Genomic DNA, 23,443 nt, shown 5'->3' with positions numbered 1-23,443 from the left:
ACCGCATCCCAAAAACTCCTCAACAAGGGACAACTCCACCAGACATGTGACATGGATCCTCCCGCAGCACCACAGCGCCAACATTTGTCAGGCACAGATGGATACCATTTGTGAAGCGCAGCCGGGACCCTATACCATCTAGATACAATTTTGTAGCTAGTTTCCTGGGCCCTAATGGCTATAGAGGCTTTTTGTGAGAGGGAGAAACACCTCTTCCATTGTGCGTCAGTAAATGTAGTATGTAATTCTCTCTCCCAGGCCCCACAGAAGGAGGGCAGTTGTTGAGAACGCTGTGAAAGGAGCAATTTATATATTGTGGATATGGTATGGGTAGGGGGCTGGGAGGAGACACATAGGCGCTCAAAGTCCGTCAACACCCTGTGAAGATGTGCGCGTCGGTTAACTGTTCCATAAAAATGTTTTAACTGGGCATATTCATATATATGGCGAGTGAGGGGCACGGCATCGGGATAGATGGAGGTTAGAGGGAGAAGAGAGGAAGCGGAGATGACCTGAGCAAAATACATGGGGTCGGTGGACGACCTGCCTAGGAAGGAGCGACCAGCTTTACCAGCAGGAAAGTCTGGATTATCTGTGATAGGAGTTAAAGGACCCAGAGGGTCTATAAGCGTACTTCCGGGCCCTAAGGACCTCAACGCCATGAGGGTATGATAAACAACAAAGGAGGCTTGAGTCGGTCTATTCCCGGGCAGGATCCACGGCTGGGATGATAGGGTACTGGGACATAGTTGTTGAGCCAAACGGACCCACAATTTTGATTCACGGTTATGAAAAAAATCTAAAACCCGTGCGTGAGTTGCCGCCAGATAGTAGAGCCGACAGTCCGGCAGACCAACCCCACCTGCACCCCTGGAACGAGTCAGCAGAGCCCGGCTCAAACGTGGATGACCAGTTGGCCAAATGAAGGAGCCGAAGCATCGCTGAAGCCGCAACCAATAAGAGGATGGGATAGAGATGGGGATCGTCTGCAGGAGATAAAGTAAGCGGGGGAGGAGAGACATCTTAATAATATTGATACGACCAAACCAGGAAAACTCAGTCTTATGCCAGGAATTAAGATCAGTGCGAAATTTGGCCAGTAGGGGGATAAAATTATTTGTAAACAATTGTGTAAGATCCCCACTTATACGGGCACCCAAATATGTAATACCTCTGGAGGGCCATGAAAAGGGGAAATTACTTTGGAGAAGCGATACTAACGGGCCTGGGAGAGAAACATTTAACGCCTCAGACTTGGAGAAATTGATTTTGAAATTAGACCATGTTCCAAAACGAGACAACTCGGACATCAATGAAGGAAGAGAGACATGAGGGTCTGTTAGATAGACCAATAGGTCATCAGCAAATGCTGAGCACTTGTATTCCTTCCCTCCAATATTAATACCCTTAATATCCGTGTTGCTCCGAATGGAGGCCATGAGGTGTTCCATAACCAGGACATACAACAGGGGGGATAGGGGACAGCCCTGTCGTGTGCCATTGTAAATAGGGAAAGGTGCCGAGAGGGAGCCATTTATTTTAATTTGGGCCGAAGGCGTGCGATACAATGCCATAATTTTTCCCAAAAGAGAGGGTCCTATTCCCACATGCCGAAGGGTTTGGTAAAGGGCAGGCCACGATATTCTGTCAAACGCCTTTTCAGCATCTAGGGACAGGATCATGAGCGGGATTCGGTTAGTCTGGGCGTGGTGAATGATATCGAAAGTTTTAAGGGTGTTGTCACGGGCCTCCCGACCAGGCACAAACCCCACCTGGTCCGGGTGGATTAGGTCAGGCAGGTATTTATTCAATCTATTGGCGAGCATTTTAGCGTAAATTTTTAGGTCTACATTGAGCAAGGAGATGGGACGATAACTGGAACATAGTTGAGGGTCCTTACCCGGCTTAGGGATAACCACGACATGAGCCAAGGTGGAGCTAGAAGGAAACAGGACCTCCGGGGAAATAGAGTTAAAAGCTAACAACAACAGCGGTAGCAACCGGTCCGCCAACACCTTGTAAAACTTGGCAGTGTAGCCATCCGGGCCAGGACTCTTTCCCCCAGGAAGCTCGGTTATAACCATGAGGAGCTCCGAGGAAGTGAAATCCATATCAAGTTCCTCAGCTATCTCCCCCGACAACTGTGTGAAGGGAGATGGAAAAGAGTCCCGGTCCGGCGGATGGGAGGGGGCGGAGGTGGGAGGGTCAAGGTTGTAAAGATCAGAGAAAAAACTATGGAAGCACTCCGCTATCTCTGGGGTCGTGTGGACAACTTGGCCAGAAGGAGCCTTAGTATTTGGGATGTGTGACTGGGCGATTCTATTTTTTAAAGCTCTGGCCAACATACGTCCGCTCTTATTGCCAAACTCGTAGAATTTACTGCGACAGACTTGGAGAGCGCGCTGCTGGGCAGAGTCCAACAGCCGTCTAGCGTCCTGTCGGGCAACCTGTAACTCCCTTAAAATCGGAAGAGACAGCGCACGTTTGTGAGCCAGTTCAAGAGCGCTAATTTTTTGGAGAGCAACTTTAAGGGAGTGGGCCCTTTCTCTTTTAAGCCGCGCCCCGTGTTTTATGAGGACTCCCCTGAGAACGCATTTAAGGGCTTCCCACCGAACCAATGGGGACGTGTCATCCTGGGCATGATCAAGTGTGAAATGTTCCACCGTTTGAAGCAAATCAGCCTGGCACACCCCATCCAGGAGCAGGGACTCATTCAGTCTCCAAGTCCAGGGGCCTTTAGTAATGAAGGGGAGATGTAAGGTACAATATACCGGGGCATGGTCAGACCACAGGATACTGCCAATGGACGTAGAGGCTACCCAGGGGAGGGCATGTTGCTGAAGGAAAATGTAATCCAAGCGACTGTAGGTGCCATGCGGATGGGAGTAAAAACTATAATCCTTATCCGTGGGATGTTGAATACGCCATGCATCACACAGTTGCAGTTGTAGGAGAGCTCGTTTCGCCCGCCTAATAGCACCATATGCAACACTAGAGCGACCAGTAGAATTATCCACCGTCGGATCCAGAGTAAGATTAAAGTCTCCACACAGCACCACAGTCCCCCGGACCACCGGAAGGGCGGTTTCTATAAGATGAAGAATGAAGGGCACCTGACCCTGGTTAGGAGCATAAGCGTTAATCACCGTGAATTCCCTCCCACCAATATTAAGCACTAAGATGAGGTATCTCGCATCGGGATCCGCAACAAGATTGACAACCTGATGGGGGAGAGACTTGTGGAGGGCTATGGCAACTCCACACGATCTGGAAAGGGGATTATTACTGAAATGCCACGTAGTGTAATGTTTGTGCTTGATAGTAGGGGTATGTCCCTCCTTAAAATGTGTTTCCTGGAAGCATGCGATGTGTACCTTACGCTTGTGTAGATGGTGTAAGATTTGCGCCCGCTTTTCAGGAACATTCAGCCCCTTCACGTTGAAGGAGGCAATAGTAAGGTCAGCCATGGATGCAGACTAAACGGCTCGCTGAGGTATGCCGGGTAGCACACAAAGGCTCGGAGTCCAGGATCGCCAGGAGGGAAGCAGAGGAGGGAAACAAGCTAGGAGTAAAGAACATAGCATTAGAAAAAAACACAGACATAAAATCAAACCAAAAAGGCAGTACGAAAACCACTGCCGCACAAGCTAAGCGCACAATTACGAAGGACCAAAAATTCGGTCCAAAACCTACAGGGGGAAGGTGACAACTACGCATAAGAGTTATCCGCACTCCTTAGCGTACAATAATATAAGTATTAACAGCTTAACATCATTTACACATTTTAAATAACGAGAGAGGAAGACATTGGAAGGCATCTGAAGGAAATACAAGAGCAGCAAGTAATCTTGTAATCAGACCGCAAGTACGTAAAAGGAGGAATTCCAGGAGCGGCAGTCCGGGTCATCACGCCGACCGGGCGGATTCCATGGGTGGAGTAGGATCCCGTTCTTGTCGGCGCCAAGATCGCCTGCGAGGCCCACGCGGAGGGCGACCCTCCACCACAGCCAGGGGCCCAGAGAACGGGCGTCTCCCCCGCGATCCCCCACCAGCAGAGGATAACAACGAGGGCCACTCCGGTAGTGCAACATGAGGAAGGTTCAAGTCCCGCAAGAAACCAGGCAGGTCGGCCGGGGATCGCACAGTGTAGGTACGGCCCTCCTGTCGGACCATCAGGGCAAACGGGAAGCCCCACCTGTAGATGATGTCCCGATTCCGAAGCACCTCCAGCAGGGGTTTGAGAGCAGCTCTTTGCGCCAGCGTATGTCGAGACAAATCCGGCAAAATACGTAACTGCGTGCCTTGGTGGAGAATGATGGGCTGCCGTCGGATTTTTTGGAGGATAGAGTCCTTGATTGCGTAGAAATGGATTCGGCAGATGACATCCCTCGGCCGAGGATCATCAACACTTACAGGGCGGAGAGCTCTATGCGCCCGGTCGATCTCTATATGGGTATTCGGCGGACGGCCCAGTAAAGTATTGAAGATGGTGGAGAGAGTCGAAAACAGATCAGACGCAGGAACAGATTCGGGCAATCCTCGAACACGTAGGTTGTTCCTCCTATTGCGGTTTTCAATATCATCAAGGTGCTGCTGCAAAGTGAACAACTGAGCTGCGTGCTGCTGGATAGTGGATTGGATATCTGCAATAGCGGCATTATCAGCAACCCTGTCCTGCGTAAGAGTGTCCACCCTCGTAGAAAGTGAGGAAAGTTCAGCACGAAACTGTGTAAACTCCATCTTGCATTCTTCAACAATCTGTCTGGCAAATGAAGTCATATCAGTCCTAGTAGGCAACAATTGAACAAGTTGGCGGATATCTGAGAGAGTCGCCGGCCGATTTTCACACATAGATCCAGACGACGGGTCGGTAAAACTTAATCCACTACTGGCTGTCGTGTCCGCTTCAGGGGACGGGAGTGGGTGTACTTGAGGACCTTGGCCATTTGCATGTAATGCAGGCATATTCCCAGGGTGCTTGGGAGACCCCACAGGCAGGGTCAAGGCTGTGGTTGTTGGGGCATTGGGGAAGCTGTGCCATGCGGAGCCAGAGGAACACGAGGGAGAGGCCACCACCAGCCCAGGGTCTCTGGGCGGGAGGGGAAGCACTGGAGCTGTCAGTCCCCTAGGGTGTGAGGTGAGCTGGGTGATGGGAGGCTCAGGGCCTAGGTACTCACTGTGCCTCCTAGCTAGCTCCTCCAGTTGCAGAACTGCAGGCTGGGCAGGTGTGGTGACCCTCATTCCCGGGGATGGAAGTAGGCCGCTGTCGGGTCTCGGCAGGAGAGGGCCCACAGGCCATGAGAGCAATGTCGGGGGAGGGTGGCGTCCCGGGATGCGCAGGCCCTCCAGAGAGCCATCTTGAGAGGCCTCATGGTCTTGCGACAGGGGATCGACATCCGCCGCTGCAGGGGCCCCCACTGCCTCCCAGCTAGACCGGGGATCTGGTGCTTCTGGGTCCGGTACCTTCTGTGCTGGTTCTCTCCCTTCCGGATCAGCTGAAAGAAGGGCCGTGCTCTCCAGAGCAGGCCCGCATCCGCCCGCCTCATGGTCCCGGCGGCCATCTTGGAAATCGGCAGGCGTTGTCGGCCGTGCCGCAGGAACTATCACCGCCCGGGAAGGAGACAGAGGACCGGGGACCATCAAGGGCTGCACCTCAGAAGGTAAGTGGACTTGTCCTGCTATCATCTCCGGCGCCTCAGCACACTGGGCTGTTGAAGCTGAAGAGGTCTGGCGGCCATCTTGACCCCCGGCCTCGGCCCGCGTCGCCGCTCGCAGCTGCATCTGGGGCTGTCGCCCAAAATAATCCCCGATATCGCGCTGGGGTGATGAGGGGCATGAAGGGGCTGCTGCCTTTGTTTTTTTGGAATTCTTCCCCATATCTGGGAGTGGATGTCAGCCGATTTTGGACACGCTGTTAGAGGAGCTGGAGAAAGCACGTCTTCACTCTCCCATAGCTGGCCACGCCCCAAACGGCGATTTTTTAAGTCGCACTCGGCACGTTTGCGAAAAGGGGGCTTAACTTCCCAAAAGGGATGGGGAGACGGCTCATTCAGGGGCCGAACACGAGCATCAGGACGTTGTATCTGATGCAGCACTGATGACCGTGAGTGCTGCGTCGCACATAAGGCCCTGGCGCTGCTCGGCGTCAGGACCTTATATGAGCTACTGCACTCTAAGGGTACTCGAGCGGAGAAGAGGAGCAAAGACTGGCATACGAAACGCCAGTTTTAGTAAATCTGCCCCTATATGCCCAGAATGGCAAAACAGCCAGGGAAACAAGAAGCAGAAAGCCATATGACCTCTGCATGGAACTCAACCAATTAAGGTACAGATTGCCTGACAGACTGTAGAAAACAACATATACCAACATAAGCCAGTTTTTCTGCAGCTCCACATAACAAACGCAGGCAAAAAAAAACACAGCAAAAGCGCCCTGTGGAATCCTAAAGAAGCACTATGGATAAAAAAAAAATAATTGTTTGTATAGTAGGTTGGGTAAAAGCTAGTGTAAGAAATTCTCTTACCAGTGAGTCTCATAGTCTTGCATTGAGAGAAAACTTTCATATCTGGCAGATCTGGAGGAATATCTCCAGAGGGAGTGACCACTCCCGAGATTCAGCTTCTACCAACTGAGAAAACCTGCAGCCCAGTTGTCGACTTCTGGCACAAGGACCACAGACCGTGCACACAGTGCAGAATCCGCAAAGACCTTCAAATTGACCCGGCATCCTGGTGCAGCCAGGACTGTTCTAATAAGCAACTGCCGTGGAGTTGTCGATCTGGACCCTGACCAAAGGATCCTGGAGAAGTGCGGTCCAATATGAGAGGGCTAGAAAGATGTCCCTCAATCCTAGAAGAATGATCTGTCGCAGAGCATTCTTCTTCGACCACCTACCCTGAACTGTGTAAAGGATGACCACCACCACCAATGTGAGAGGCTGGCGTCCATGGGGATGACAAGCCAATGGAGATGCAAGAAAGACTGGACCTGAAAGATGGCTGGGAAGGTTACCCACCAGAGCAACTCCTGCCGTAGATTTGTCCCAGTGCACGAGAGTCGTCCCCCTGGAGAGATGTCATGTGAAATTGAGCACGGGGGGCTGGCCTCAAAAATGTTGACACCATTTAGTGCAGCATCCGCACTTATGGTTACACAATGCACCGAAATATCAATACTATTTCGATGCCGTGCACCTTCAAACGGTTCAATACTGTTAATTTGTGTATTTCGATACAAAGCTGTCCGGCCGCACAGATTAGCATTGTAATACATGAATCTAGTGAGAGCGAGGCTTAGGGCTGGGCGATCAAATTATTTTGATTAATTCGCCCTCAAGGCCTCTGACGATTTAACGATTCTGTTAAAAAAAATAACAATCGTTTTTTTTTTTAGTGGCACCGTGCTGCAGGTGGAAGCTCCGCCTAGCCATTGCCTGATCTGCCCCGTCTGACAAGCTGCTTTACGTTCCGTCTCTGCTTCCCTATGGAACTGCTGTTCTGTAGTGAGCAAAATGATACAGTACAGAACAGCAGCGACTCCTAGTGTATATATAGCCACACCTCCCTCTAGATACTAAACCCCCCTCTTTTAGATTGTAGCACCACCCCCCTCTTGTAGATCGCTCCGCTGTAGCTCCCAATAGGAGCTGTATCCCTGGTCAAAGTGTCAGTAACCTCTGGCCGGGGATTCAGCCCCTAGTGACAGCTACAGTGGCCACTATCTACAAGAAGGATGGGGTGGGTGCTGCAATCTACAAGGGTGGGTGGGAGTGCGGTCTACATGTGGGGCTGCGATCTACAAGGGGAGTGGGGGTGCTATCTGCAAGGGTGTGTGGCACTATATCGGCGTGGCACTGTTACTATATGGGGGCCCTGTGGAACTATCTACAGGGACATTGTGGCACTATCTATATGGGCACACTTGGGTTTTCAGATCATTGGGGAAAAAAAAACCTGATAAAGGAGATCCATTTGAAAACACAGATGCAAAATGGACATGAAAAACTGACAATTGATCACTATCGTGTAAATGTAGCCAAAATTACGGATGCCAAGAGTCCCGTTCACATGTACCGTGTTTGGGCCGAAAAATCCGGCTGACACACGGACTGTTTTTCATGGTCTAATCACGGTCGTGTGAATCGGGCCTTAATGTTATTTATTTAACCCTCCATCGTGGGGCTGTTACCGCACAGACACTTCACACACTATAATGTAATCTCACCCCAGAGTGCCCCATCAGCGCTATCTGCCTGGCCCTGCTGCAATTTACACCGCTCTCGTCTGCAATGTCAGAGACCGGATGAGGTGGTGACGGGCAAAGTGAGATGTTAGTGCACGCAGTGCATCATTAAGTATAGATTGTTAACCTGTTCCCTGCCGGGGAACACAGAAATTATAATCAATTAGATAGACATTTTTCCAATAGCATTTCTGATAAAGTATTTGCAGAGGTTAAAAGTTGTGAAGTCATGTACAATTATTGCAGTAATATATGTTAAAGTTATTTATATAAAGAAAATAATTTATTAAATGATCTCTTGGTATTTTTTTTTCTGTTTATTTAACAGGTATAATGAAAAAAAAAAGATAAAAAAAAAAAAACAGCACCTGTATAATTCAGCCATTGCCCCGCTCCTGACAAGTGTCTGTGCGTGGTCAGCACGATGTGAAGACATTTTCTGTCTTCAGTGCTGGAGCCGCCACTCATTAGTTCAGCACCGGCCACATTACCTAATGCGGACCACATGCGCACACTAGTCAGGAGCGGGGCAATGGCTGTATTACACAGCCGCAGCCCTGCTCTAAAGGTAGAGATTAGAGAAAACTCTGATCGCAGCATTCAAGGAAATAACGGCGGAGCTCAAAGTTGACTGCAGCATTGCAGGGGAAAATGAGAAGGGGGATGTCCCTTGGATCTCATCACAGGAAATCCCTGTAACACGCCTGAGGGGCATACCATATATGGGCAGACAGCCCAGGGTCCATTGTAGGACCCCAGGGCTGTGACTATATTTCCTATTAGGGCATACTTTGGTATGTCCTAACAACTGCCTGTGTAGTATCAGTACACAGGCTAATGTACTGGCATATAGATATATGCCAGTACATTAAAGTTTAAAAATAAACAAAATAACGTTAAATAAAAAAAACAAAAACACTTTTTACAATAAACATTAACCCCTTCCCGACATTTGATGTATCCATACGCCAAAGTCGGGTAGGGGAAGTATGGAGCGGGCTCACGGAGTGAACCCGCTCCATACGATGCGGGTGTCGGCTGTTTGTTACAGCCGACACTTCAGAGTAACGAGCGGCATTGCGCTTGAGCGCGATCCTGCTCGTTTAACTTGTTACATGCTGCGGCCAACAGCGACCGCAGAATTTAAATAGTTAGAGGGGGTCGCCCCCTCTTTCTAACAGCTCATCGCGCCCCCCGCAACGCAATCGCGTGGGGGCGATGGTTGCTATGGCTGCCTGGGGGCCTAATGAAGGCCCCCAGGTCCGCCATCTTTGTGCACCTATTAAGCCTTAATAGTTGCCTGTCAGAATCACGTTATACTGCAATACATTAGTATTGCAGTATATTGTGCAAGCGATCTAACTATCGCTGGTTGAAGTCCCCTAGGGGGGACTAATAAAAAAAGTAAAGATGAGTTAAATAAAGTTTTGTTTTATTTAAAATTTTAAAAAATAAAAAATACTATTTTCCCCCTAGAGCATAGTAAAAAAATAAATAAATATAATTGGTATCGCCGCGTCTGTAAAAGTCTGAACTATTACAATATATCATTATTTAACCCGCATGGTGAACGCCCTAAAAAAAAAAAAAAAAAAATGTAAACGCCAGAATCTATATTTTTTGGTCACCTAATCTCCCACAAAGAATGAAATAAAAAATAAATTCAATAAAAAAAAAAAAAGTGATCAAATCATCGCATGTACACGAAAATGGTATTCTTAAAAACTACAGCTTATCCCGCAAAAAATAAGCCCTCATACCACTTATAAGACGGAAAAATAAAAAAAGTTATGGCTCTCGAAATTTGGCGACAAAATAAAATTCTCTTTTTTTACACTTCGGTTTTTACTTGTAAAAGTAGTAAAATATAGAAAAAAAAATCTATATATATTTGATATCGCCGTAATCATATTGACCCACAGAAGAAAGTTAACATGTTGTTCTAATTGCACAGTGAATTCCGTAAAAACGGCGCGCAAAAAACCATGGAGGAATCGCTGTTTTTTCCATTTTCTACCCCACAAATAATTTTTTGCCCGTTTCCTAGTACATTATATGGCAAAATAAATGGTGCTACGAAAAACTACAACTCGTCCCGCAAAAATCAAGCCCTCATAGTACTACATGGACGGAAAAATAAAGCCGTTATGGCTCTTGGAATGTGGGGAGGAAAAAGCGAAAATTAAAATCTGAAAAAGGGCTGCGGTGGGAAGGGGTTAAAATAAGTCTCAATACATAAAATACACAAATTCGGTATAGTCGCGACCGTTATAACCTGCACAACAAATTTAAGCGTCATTTATGATGTATACGCCGTAAAAAATAAAAACTGCTTTCTTTCACTTAACTATTTTAAACCTCCATGTGCCTCACATTAATAGTAATTAACCCCATCATGTACCTCACACATTAACCCAATGTTGTCCATTATGACCATGAGAAACAATGGAATTACGATTAATGTGAGGCACATAAAAGTTCAAAATTCATTACACCATGTGCCTCACATCAGAAAATGGAAGAACTCTTTAAATTATTATTGTTGGCAAAGTATTATTTTGGTATCGAGAATCGCAATACTACACAAAGTATCAGTGTCAAAGTCCAAATTCTGGTATTGTGACAACTACCCACATGCAAAAGCGAACATCCAGGCGAAGAAGAGCCTTGTCCACCAGGAGGAGTACTCTGGCTGTCCTGAGTGATCCTAAGGCTAGAAAAATTGGCCTCTCTGGAGGGGGGCCTTCACCAAGAGGTCGGCGACTGCACTGGCAGAATCACCATGAGATTCTCCAAGGCCTCGGTAGAGACCATGGGAGAAGTGGCGAGCCCAAAAAGGAGTGAGACAATTTGAAAATGATGAACCACCAGCGAAGCGAAGGAAACTCTGGTGGGCCGTTGCCATATGTGGAGGTAGGCATTACGGATGTAGATGGTGAAAAGGTACTCGCAAACTTCTATCCAGAACCTTCAAGCAAATGCAAAGAAATTCAACTTCTTCAGGTTCAGATGGGCCTGACTGACCCTTTCATTTTGGGGCCAATAAAGAGAAGAGTCGAACTCTTGGAAAGACTTTGTGAAGCGGGGACGACTATTTCATAAAGTAGGAAAGAGTGAATAGCTTGGAAAAAGGCAGAAGCGCCACCTGGGGACCAAGGCTTGGTAGACTGAAAGAATTTACCTGGGCGAGGGGCATGAATTCTATTTTGTACCCTGTTGACAACACCTCTCAAAGCACGAGGGATTGTCCACATGGACAAGCCATACCGCCTGATAGGAAAGAATTTGCCCCCCCCCCCCCACTCGAATAGAAGACTCAAGTGGAGATACACCTTTAGGTGGAAGAGCTTTTAAAAGTGGAGGGCTTCTGGGGTCTAGGACTTAGGTTTGAAGGACGTATGTCCAGAATCAGTGGGGAAGTGAAGCATCCTCTCCGATCTAGGAAAGAAGAAAAAATCTGAACTAAATAAAATCTGAGAACGTTGGGAAGGCTGTTGATATTGAGGACGATACTGCTAAGGAGGGAACTTTTGCTGCTAGTGGCCTCAAATAAATTTTACCCTGGCGCTTGCCAAAGAGCCTACCCCTGGCAACGGAAAGGTGAGTGAGGAACTTTTTTTTAAGCAGGCTCTGCTGTCCAAAATTTATGCCGGACTAAGCAATGAATAGCTAAAGAAATAGCTGTTGCTCTAGCAGTGAAACGAAAAACTTGGAGGCATGAATAAGTTCAGAGACTAGATCAGTTAAATCTTCCTCCTGTGATGCTCCCTCTGAGATGCCCTATTGAAGCTGCCTGGTTCAGACAGAGCAAGCTTTGCTAAACCAGGAAGAGCCAAATGCAGGGCACAGGGTAGACCCTGCCACCACAATAACAGATCTAGACAGTAAATCTATTCTCGTCAACTGAATAACGAAGGGATGCCGTGTTTGAAAGTAGCAGAGAGGTGCTCTTGGAGATTCGCGACACAGGCTGATCCACTGAAGGAGAGACTGCCTATTTGGTAACCAGATACACTGGAAATGGGAAGAGCATATCCATCTGTTTGGAGACAGTTTAGCGCTGTCAGGGAGCTTCTATCCCTTCTAGGTATACTCCCTGAATTTGCTGTGGTTTGCAAAAACCAGGAGGCTGGCGCTGGTGACCGCAGAAACACACTTTCTTCCGAAGGTCAACAAAAACCTTGTGGATCCTCTGGGACACCCGATAGTGTCAGGCATGGAAGGGCTATGTGACACGGTATGCAAATTTATTGACTATTATTTGAAGCCGTTGGTTGAGTGGCTGCCCTCGTTTGTGAGACACAACGGACGTGCTAACTAGAATAGATGGGACCCAGATATGTTTCGGTTTACAGTCGATGTAGAATCCCTTTATACTCATATTTGGCATAAAGATGGTGTCGATGCGATTTGCCTTTTCCTGGGGATGAGAAACTGGGACAGCCTAGTTTGTGAACACATATTGCATCTTATGCAATATGTTCTAACTCCTAATTTGTTTTGTATTTTGTAGAGATACATTCTACTTGCAAAAGCAAAACATTGCCATGTGGGCGGCGTGCAAGCCATCATATATACGTACCTGTTATTGGACGAGGCAGGCTTTTCATGGCGATGGCTCCTACGCCGTCGACAATGTGCAGTGCTGGTTGAGATACATTGATGACCTAATAACTTGGCAGGGTACGGAATATTAGTTGCTACATTTTATGCAGCAACTGAACATCAACGATCTCAACATGCAATTAACATATATCCATGACAAGCACAGGGTTGATTTTCTGGATGTTGCCGTTGAGGTAGATGAGGAGAGACATCTACAATCCAATGTTTTTAGAAAAAAAAATACATCAGTGAACTCCCTGCTACATTGGCACACATCCAGTCCACGATAAAGGTTGTCCCAGTTGGTCAATTCCTTAGGCCTCATGCACACATCCTTCACCGTTTTCACATCCATTTAAAATGGATCCGTGTGTGCGTTGTGACACCCGTGTGGTTTCAGTTGTCACTTCGCGTCCATTCTGTTGTTCCGTTTTAAACAGATGTTGTGCTTCCGTTTTAAACGGTCCGTTAATATCCATCTTGTGTGTTGAATGCAGGGAACTTTAGCATGCCCTGCTGTTGCTTAGCAACAGATCCGTGATAAATGGATGGCACACTGATGCTTTCCGTGTGCCGTCCGTTTTTGTTTGATGGACCCATAGACTTCAATGGGCCCCACGGTCCCTGAACGACGGACAAAAGTAGGACATGCACTACTTTTGACAGAACGGACGAACGGAATCAGTGTGCATGGCCCCATAGAAATGAATGTGACAGGGTGCTATCAGTTATAAAAAAAAAAAAAAAAAAAAAAGATAGCCCCCTGAAGAAAATAACCAAAGCGGGCATGAGGCCTTAGGATGTGGTTGCTCAAAAGTGTACATTGGTCTAACATTGAGAGAACTACGGGTTCGGATTAGAGAACATGTGCGGGACATTATTGCTGAAAGAAGTTGAGGACTTGCCCCTACTCAAAACAAAACCTGAACCCTTTAAAAATTGTTCCATGTGTGTCATCCCAGAACATTTAAGGCTCGGGGGATTAATAGGATACATTGCGGTATCAGAGGAGGAGATGCGAGGAACATATTAGCCCAGAGGGAGTGTATATGGATTATAACCCTGGGCACAATGATTCCCACTGGTCTTAACGAAAAATTGAGCTGCTGTGTTCCTGTAGCCGCTCTGCCTTTTTAACCTGTTTTGTACACATTTTTGCTTGTGTTCAGTTTTTATTTTTAGATATTTGGTTATGGTCCTAAAATTGTGATAATAGATGATGCATATTTTGAACACAATATTTGATCTCAACCATATCGGTGAATACCGGCTTTTTAGGATCGCAAAGTGGAATACTCCTATACAACGCTGTGTAATTATACATTTGATAATATAGTGGATTCTGCTTAGTCCCCTTTTTCCAAAATTAATTTTCACTATATTTATTCTCTATTATATATTTTTTTTCTATTTTCTTTTTTCACTATTATGACCTGTTGTGTATGGTATTTGTATAGTTGTGTACAGTAATTTATATAATTTTTGGGTTTACATTTCACCTTTGTAATTTATGAACGGTAACATTTTGTTAAAAAAGTGTGTTACTATGTATTTGTATTTAGGTAGTAATGACCACTTCTATTGTTATGCACTTGTCACTTTAGTTCTTCATAAAAGAGAAGAGAACATTGGTAATAAAGGGAACTGCAGTACTACATTATGTTCATCTAAGCAAATAATAAGTTTCTTCACATTACACCATTTATTCCTTTGATCTATAGCCACCTGGGGTAGCGCATGTGCGGTTGATCTGAGCTGCAGAGGCTCCCGTCTAGGCTTCAGTAGTGGCGCTCTGCGCCGTCTCCCTAGGGACGCATCCGTGGGTCGGCGCTTGTGCAGTAGCTTTTGACAGCATGGAACGGTGTCCTCGCGACACCTTGGTAGATCCTGCACATGTACAGTTGACCAGGTCGATTATTGACCAGATCCTCACATGATCAATGCATCGCTCTATTTAAACCAGGACACAAACATATTGCTAGTACCCCTTGAAAAAGCTATCTACGAAAAACGCACATCGGGACACTATTTTGGGCATACAGACTGAGTTTCACTAACGAGTGAGACACTTGTTTAGGATACCTATGTATGACTGATCTTTACTAAACATTTATGTGCAGTCACTGCGCTGGTACGCATGCTGGCTTTTTCCCTGTTGGAGGCTGTACTTACAGCGATACTTTGTGCCCTTCCCTTTTGAGGATACTTTTTGGGCCATATAACTTATGAACATGCACTTAGTGTCTATGGCTAATGAAAATGTTCTATAGTGGGTATCCCATACCCAGATGTTTGTATAACCAACGTATTGCAGGGATCCTAACAGATATGTGTGTGAAGTATGTACTCCTGTGACATTTCTAAATTTGTTTGCTCTGTGTAGCCCATATACAGCAAATCTTTTTGGGATCTCCTGTGTATTTTATATTCCTTATTTTTTGATATATAATGAAATGTAAGATTTTTATATTTTCAGCTATAAATAGTGCATGACTCCTTGTCCTTTTTTGTATATATGATTCTGTGGAGTTTCTATTTGTTACTACTAATTACTATTGGAGGTGTAATACCGTGTATGGAATCACCTAGCCATTACCCCACGTGTGGGGGGTGGGGGGGTTTCATGCCAGAAGAATTCCTGCATAGCTGCCGCCGATTTAGTATCTGGTTCCTACTCTGAATCAAAGTCTGAGGATTCCTCAGAGGGGACAGACTGATCCTGCAGGGAGGCAGTTTCTTGAGTGCTGGTCCTAAAAAAGGGATGCGTGTGAAGAACCTGAATAGGGCCGAAATCTGTCAGTCGCGCTTCTGGGCCTCTCTTGTGGCCTACCACAAGGAAGAGGTTGCATTTCCCCTAGGGGATTCAAAGTGGGAGTTGGCCTTTGCCACTATTCAGGATGGCAGGAACTCCAACTTAGCCAAGAGTCTTGGAAAGGTCCCCTATGGGCCCAGGTTAAAGTCCTGTCCCAGTCATCTTTGGAGGGTACATCAGGGGAATTGTGGGTGGCTTGGGGGAAGCAGGCACTGAGCAGAAACAGTTAGACTAGCCACAGGCGAATATTTTAATGCAGCGACTGCGAAAATACTACATCGCCACCACAGGTCCCGGTTGACTGTTGGAGTCCTACCAGGTAGATGTTGCAGAAGAATGGGTACGGGTGGCTAGACAAGTGGCAGAGCAAAAAGGACAGACCACCTAGGAAAAAAAATGGCATATAGCAAAAAAAACAACAAAACAACGGGATGGCCCCCTGATGCTGGGCCTTGCAATTGGCTACTCCGGAAGCTCTGGAAAGCACGCTGAAGGTCTGACAGGTTCTAGAGACAGCGCTGAATAGAGCGCCGCCGCAAGATGAAGGAAGACCGACCCCTTAAAAGCTCATGCTAAGAAGAGACCGACCTTTACCAGACACCTTTACCAGACACCAGGACCAGAGCCCGCCTCCCAACCAGCCAGCACTGCGGCTGTTTCCTTTAGGAAGAGAATACTCGCATGACCGAGGTGTGCGGGAAGAGGCTGTGGCCTAGGTAACAGAGAAGCCAGGGATGAAGAATAGTTAGGCCCTGCCGGCAGGGGGCAACCATGGGTGCCAAAGCTCGCCCTGTACCTACAGTAAAAAGGGCAGGTAGGGAATGGTCCTGGGGCGGAAGGAGCTACTCCATTGCCAAGAGGCTCCGGCTGAAAGCAATGACCGACGAATGCAAGGAGAAGTGGGGGGCAGAGTGCCCCTTTTACTCCGTTTTCAGGTGCAAGCAGGATCACCTCCTCGGTAACCTTCCACAACAATGGGGTTACATGCATTCCACCTGCGCAAGCTGAAATAGGGGTTAGGTGACCTGCAGTTAAGGAAGCAAAGCGCAGGTAACTGCCTCGTTTTCTAGCTTTCTGAGGGGGTTGACTAGACCGTCCAGGCTTACAAGCCTAAATATGTAAAAAGAAAGAAGTTCAGCAGATCCGAGATTCAAAAACCTGAATAGTCTAGTGTCTTGTGTTGGAAGTGTATGGCTGGCCTTAACGGAACCAACACGTTTTTCCCTACCTAGTGTCAGTCTCCTAGTGGCATGGGCATAATACCCATGGTGCTATGTCCATTAAAAAGAAATAGATTTAAACAACTAGTACAGTCAGAAATATGGATTTCTTAAACCTTGGTAAGTGAGTCCCTATGATGAATGCCTATTTCGGGTCTTTTCCCTCTCCCATTTTGTCTTCAATGTGCTCAGTTTGCGGGCTCTTGCTAAGCCAAGCTTGTGTGCTGTGCACTCTGAGCCAAAATCAGCTGCCACCCTGCTGCTGCAGCTACACCTCACTTCTTACAAAATTCAGCCTCTCACAGACTATTAATGCAGCTAAACCCTACAATTTGGGCAGAATCCGCTTACAATCTAATGTGTATGGTGGGCCTCCCAACTCTCCCCCAATGCCAGATGTTGTGTGAAAGAAGGATCGGGCATGATAAGCTGCTGCCATAGGGGTTCCCCTCTTCCTATTGAAATAAACACACACACAAAGAATGCAGGTTTATGGTGGAAACAGGAGAAATAGCTGCCAGTTGAACTAGAATTCGGCCAAAAACTTGCATGTGTATGGCCACCTTCCTGCTCTTCGATTTGCAGTGTCACTTAAGATGGATTTTTTTGGTGACTCAGGGGTATCTAAACTACAAATGTACTACGGACCTACGCAAAAAATGAAATCGAAAATTTAAAAAGACCGGTTCGTATATCTGTCGATTACTTTTATTGTCCTTTTACACTGGCCCATTTTGGCCAGTACAACGAACGCCGATCAACGAGACGGCTAGTTGATCGGAGCTCGTTTGTTCCTTTCACAAGGAGCTAGTATGGCGACGAGCGCTCGTTACTACTACTACTACTACTACGTTGTTTAAACAGGGAGATGTGCTACCAACGATAATTTTCAGAATGTAAAACTATACAATCAGCCGATGAACGAGTTTTTACGCATTCATCGGCTGATCGTTGCCCTGTTTACAAAGGGCAATTATCGGGGACAATAATTGGCCAGTGTAAAACAGACCTTAGCTTAACAAACTGACTAATTGTCTTATCTTGCTTAGATAACTATAAGCTTTTAAGGGAGAATCTATTAATAAAAAAATAGAATCCTGTACCTTCAAAGGCCGATTTATTTGACTTTGGAAGAAACGCATTGCTGGGTTTAGAAGGTTCATCCCATGAATTCCATCCTCCCAAAAGATCTGGATTGCTTGCAGAGGAAACCATTTTGGAGTGGGTCGTTGGGAAATTATCTTTAAAAAAAAATATATAATAATAATAATTTGAAAAACACCACATGGAATACCACGATTTTCTATGCGATTATGAAATAATTCATAAGTATTGGTTCTTCCTCGTTGCACAGGTGAAGGGTCTACTTTAAACAGGTTTTAATATTGGAGAGGATGTTGCAGAAAGGGAATTTGAAAGGTGTCTTTCTTTACAACTAAACATACACTCCTCAACATTGAAATTGCAAAACCAAGAAAGACAAGTTTTGGAATCGTGGAAATCACAGGATTGATATACATGTCAATGATATGCAAATGATAAAAAAAATGGAAACAAAATATTCCAAACATCTTGATTTATTCAGTATCGGGTAGGAACGCCACACGCAGAAATACACACACTTCCACGCCTTAGCAGAGTATCAATGCGGTTATTAATGGTTGTCTGAGGAATGTTATGCCATGCTGAATGTACTTGGGCACGCAAATCATCAAGAATGGCTGCCGGCAGCTCCCTTTTCAATTGCCGACCAATGATGTCCCAGATGTGCTCAATGGGAGACAAGTCCGGAGACGCTGCAGGCCATGGTAGCACGTTTAGGCCACATGCGGCCTGGCATTGCACTGTTGAAAAACGGCTTTTGGGACACTTTGGAGAAATGGCCGTACCATTGGTTCCACGACCAAATTGATGTAAACGCGAGATGTTAGTGTACCTGAAATAAAGACTAGAGGGGTCCAGCTACTGTACATTATGCCACCCCACACAATAATCCCGGGAGCAGGATTGGTGTCACACTCCCTTGTGAAGGCCTCTTCATGGCGCTGCCCACGTGGTCTCCAGACCAATCTCCGGCTATAATTGCATCCGAAAAACAAAAGCGTGACTCATTGATAAAGAGAATAGACCTCCATTGCCATCTTGATGTGCAGCATGATAGCCTTTGAGAGCAGTGGAGTGTGGTCAATGGCACCTGTAGCTGGACGTCTGGGTTGTAGCCCAACTCTTTCTGATGGTTTGCGTTGACACCGGTTGCCGCCCTAGGCTTGAGATGTGACGTCCAATTTCACTTGCAGTACAGAATGGATCACTATGCGCTATTCTTCCGTGCAGAGCTCCACCTCTGCACACCTCTTGCTGTCTTTCCCATTAGTTGATCTCCCAACCCCCGGGATACGCAACGTTGCAGACATCTCGGGCTAGGCACGTAGCGATCTGCTGGAGTGATAAACCAAGGTGTCTCAGTTTAACGGGAAAGAGACGCTAGAAAAAATTTTTTTTTTTTTAGTTAAACAATTAGTGTATAGGTGATTAAACATTGTTCTAATTTTTTTAACGAGTCAGGAAATATTATAAATTAGATTCTAATTTATAATATTTCCCAGCGCTGGTCACTAGATGGAGCAATTCCCAGCATTGCATGTGGTAAAGCAACCACATTGCTTTATGCTCCAAAATTTGAGAAAACTCACTCGCTCTAGTGAGCTCTCAAATTCCCCCCTCCTTTATCCTGGCTAGTGCCGGGAGAAACTAGGGGATTGAACGGTCAAACCTCCTACAGTGTGTGTCGCCATTTTTTGAGCTAACACACAGTGTAGTAGGTTAACATACAGTAGTAAACACACAGTAAAACACAAACATACATAGAAATCCCTTACCTGCTCCTGCCGCCGCCGCTGCTCCCTCCGGTCCGTCCGCTAAGTCCGCTCCAAGTGCACAAGTACGGAAGCCGCGACGGGAAGTAGTAATCTTACTGTCCGGCCGCGACTTCCGGTCCACAGGAAAATGGCGCCGGACGTCGCACAGTTCAACTTGGACTGTGTGGGAGCGGCGCATGCACCGTTCCCACACAGACGGCATACAGCATAGTGGATGGAAAGGGCCCCGTTCGCATCCACCATGGGACTGTATGTGCCATATTCCATGTCTGTATGTGTCGTTAATCGACACATACAGAGATTGAAAAAAAAAATGGCAGCCCCCATAGGGAAGAAAAAGTTAAAAAATAAAAAAAAGTAAAACACAAACACACAAATAAATAAAAAAATGTTTAATACAACACTAAAATCAAATTGATCTAAAAAATATTTTTTTCGTGACACTGGTCCTTTAAGGATTCTGCCCCTCTCAGTTTGTGACAAGTGGCAATAATTGTCACGTCGACGAACAGGAGGCATCACACAATCATCCCACACCACTTGATCCAATTTGAGGTTTCACGTGGCTAAAAAAAAAACCTTTGCTTACTATCTGGCTTTTCTGCTCCTCCCACAGATTGGAGCGAGGTGCTTGAAAAATTTGATCATTTGCAGATCTTAGCGACACCTGCTACTTCCTCGATTTGCATAAACTTACGACTTGCCCTTCTTGGTGTTGCAATTTCAACGTTGAGGAGTGTATTATCCATACTAATAATATTATTTAAAAAAAAAAAAACAATCAAATGGGTGTTTCTAGGAGCAAGGATATTGTTCTTGTAGAGAATATATAATCTTCATCATAGGGACTCACTTACCAAGGTTTAAGAAGTCCATGTTTGAGGCAGGAGGTGGAGCACTATGTGTGGAAGGATACACATTGGGAGTGGATGCAGAGTGTGGGCTGATCAGTCCTTCAAACAAATCTGGACCTCCTGACTTATTTTCAGATACAGTGGTTGCAAATGGGTCAAATGGATCTGTTGACAAAATAGGTAGGAATTGCACCAGAAACACACACAGCATTAACATAAAATTATTAAGTACACCCAAAGAATGGAGTCCATCACATCAGGTCAAACGAATGGGCCATGAGGCAAAGCAGGTAGCCAAAGAAAAGTAGTCCATATATGCAGGATGTACAAGCCTCATTAAATCTCATAATAAAGAATTGACTGTAGCAAACACACTTAGGCCTCCTTCACTCAGACATTTAAAAAAAAAAAAAAAGGGGGACATACCTAAAGAATAGTAGGGGAAATTTATTATTACGGTCTTACATTTAGAAAGCCTAAAACTAGACCAGACAGTCAGAAGTTTAGCCAATTTTATCACATTGGCAAACACTGATAGATTTGGATATCTTGATAAACACTTTTCTCCTCCTTACGTCGCCTCAATTTTGTGCTATAATTTGTCAAATTTTAAAACTTTTCTTAGCTATACCCCCTTTATAGAATCTTTAAAAAGGTCTGGTGAGGCACAAAAAGTGTGTCTAAAATACACAATAAATCTGGTGCAAGGCAAGTACGCCAGCTTATTTGCTGCAAATTGAAACGTAATTCTGCCGCATTTATGTTAGTAAATCGCCCCCAATTTCACAAACTAGAAATAGACTGCAAACATCTAGGCGCTTCGATTTTATCATCCAAAACATCTTATTTTTATAATTAGTACATTGACCTACTAGGGTAATTTACCATATCAAAACCATAAATTATTTGGTCACCCAAATACAAGTTTACAGATTGCTCTATAGACTAAGTCCTTAACACCACTGGCAATAACAAAATGGCATCAAATTACTAGTCTATACACAAGTTGCCTAAACAAAGCCCCCCATCTCGGACATTACTCAGTGTTCTGCAGCTATGGCCGACGATGCGTCTCAGACTTCCTGCTCTGCCCCCTCCACTGCATGCACTCTACACAGAATACGGAGAGCTCTCTGCATCATTTTAGCGGTTTCCTCTTGCAATTGAACCAGAATCCCAGGAGAATTGGCTAAAAGGGAGCAGAGAGCTCTGAGTATAAGGGTATGTTCACACGGCCTATTCACAGACATAATTCGGGCGTTTTACGCCTCTAATTACGCCTGAAAAGACGGCTCCATTACGTCTGCAAACATCTGCCCATTGATTTCAATGGGTTTTACGATGTTCTGTTCAGACGAGGTGTATTTTTACGCGTTGCGGTCAAAAGACGGCGCGTAAAAAGACGCCCGCCCCAAAGCAGTGTATGTCACTTCTTGGGACGTAACTGGAGCAGTTTTTCATTGACTCCATTGAAAAACACCTCCAATTACGTCCGTAATGGACGCCGCGAAAAACACGTGAACTTGCAAAAACATCTAAAATTCAGGAGCGGTTTTCGCCTGAAAACAGCTCTGCAATTTCAGACGTATTTGGCATTTCAGTGTGAACATAGCCTTATATACAAAGTGCATGCAGGGGATGAAGAGCAAGAAGTCTAAGGTGCAGCTTCAGACAATAACTGCTGAGCAGGAAGTGAGGTCAGTAAAGGTCTTTGTTTCGACAACTTCTGCACAGAACTGTAAAATGCAGCCATTTTGTTAGTTCACGTGGTGGACCCATCGTGTACATAGCACCTTGGAAACTAGCAATTGGGGGACCAAAGTGAAATAATTAACATTTAAGAATCAGGAAAATTTGCCCGGAGCTTCAATTTAACGCTGTGGGATTCCAACCCTAACCTATTCCCGCCACAGTAACTTTTCACGTTAGTTCCCCCCCCCCCCCCCTTCTAAAAGCCATAACTTTATTTTTCTGTCGACATAGCCGCATGAGGGCTTGTTTTTTGCAGGATGAGTTGAAGGTTTTCATGGCACCATTTATTGTACCAGATAATGTAGTGGGAAACTGGGGAAAAATTATTTGTGGGGTGGAATAGGGAAGAAAAAAAAAAAATATAGCATTTTTGTACTTTTGAAAATCCCTTTCTCATTAAATTCATGGGGGGAGAGACAGCACTATAGGTATTGCCCTGCAACTAGGATGCTGAAACTAGGAAATACGCGTGTTGAATTGCCAAGTGGGCTGTACCTTCTCCTGTTACACCAAGCTACTCAGTTTGTACAAAGAGAAGTAGAAAACAATAAAAATAACCAAAACGCTGACACATCCCGTCCCAGGAAAAAACCCCAGAACCACCTGGGGAAACAAGAACAAACTGCAAAAAAAAAAAAAAAAAAGGGAGGAGAAGGTGGAAGCCATGTCCCCCAATTAATTAAACGAGAAAGGAATCCAATTCTCTCATTAAATCATTCATTGGGGGACATCGCACCATGGGAGGTCCCAGGAGTCCCTGAGGGTGGGCAGAAGAAAAACTAGCCATGCCAACTCACAGCTGCCTGCAACATCATACGACCCAGTCTGGCGTCGGAAGAAGCCAGTGAATGGATCCGATAGAACCTCGTAAAAGGTATGTACCGAGGCTCAGGTAGCGGCCTTACAAACCTGAGAGGAAGAAGCCCGATGCCGGACCACCCACCTGTGTAGAGTGAGCAGTGACCCGGAAGGGAGGATCCCTACCCTTAGCGGAGTAGGCTTGCTTGATAGCCAGCCGAATCCACCTGGAAATGGTGGCCTTAAACGCCGGCCCACCCTTATGTGGGCCCTCCAGAACC

At 45.9% G+C, this 23,443-nt stretch overlaps 1 protein-coding gene across 2 annotated transcripts in view; it reads right to left on the bottom strand.

Moving 5' to 3' along the window:
- The window catches only part of GAK (cyclin G associated kinase), a 155,052-nt gene that overhangs the window by 29,310 nt on the left and 102,299 nt on the right, over positions 1 to 23,443 (bottom strand). The window contains exons 22-23 of one of the 2 annotated variants that reach the window (XM_075864648.1): positions 20,616 to 20,777; positions 17,983 to 18,120 (exon numbers count right to left, since the gene is read on the bottom strand). The exons of the other annotated variant lie outside the window; for it this stretch is intronic. Of the exons in view, the coding sequence (XP_075720763.1) occupies positions 17,983 to 18,120; positions 20,616 to 20,777 (300 nt within the window). The remainder of the gene's footprint in view (positions 1 to 17,982; positions 18,121 to 20,615; positions 20,778 to 23,443) is intronic. 2 annotated transcript variants of the gene reach the window in all.

This window comes from Rhinoderma darwinii, chromosome 1, assembly GCF_050947455.1.
Source record: "Rhinoderma darwinii isolate aRhiDar2 chromosome 1, aRhiDar2.hap1, whole genome shotgun sequence".
NCBI lineage: Eukaryota > Metazoa > Chordata > Amphibia > Anura > Rhinodermatidae > Rhinoderma > Rhinoderma darwinii.
The sequence above is the reverse complement of the archived record's forward strand: the minus strand, read 5'-3'. Positions and strand labels throughout refer to the sequence as shown.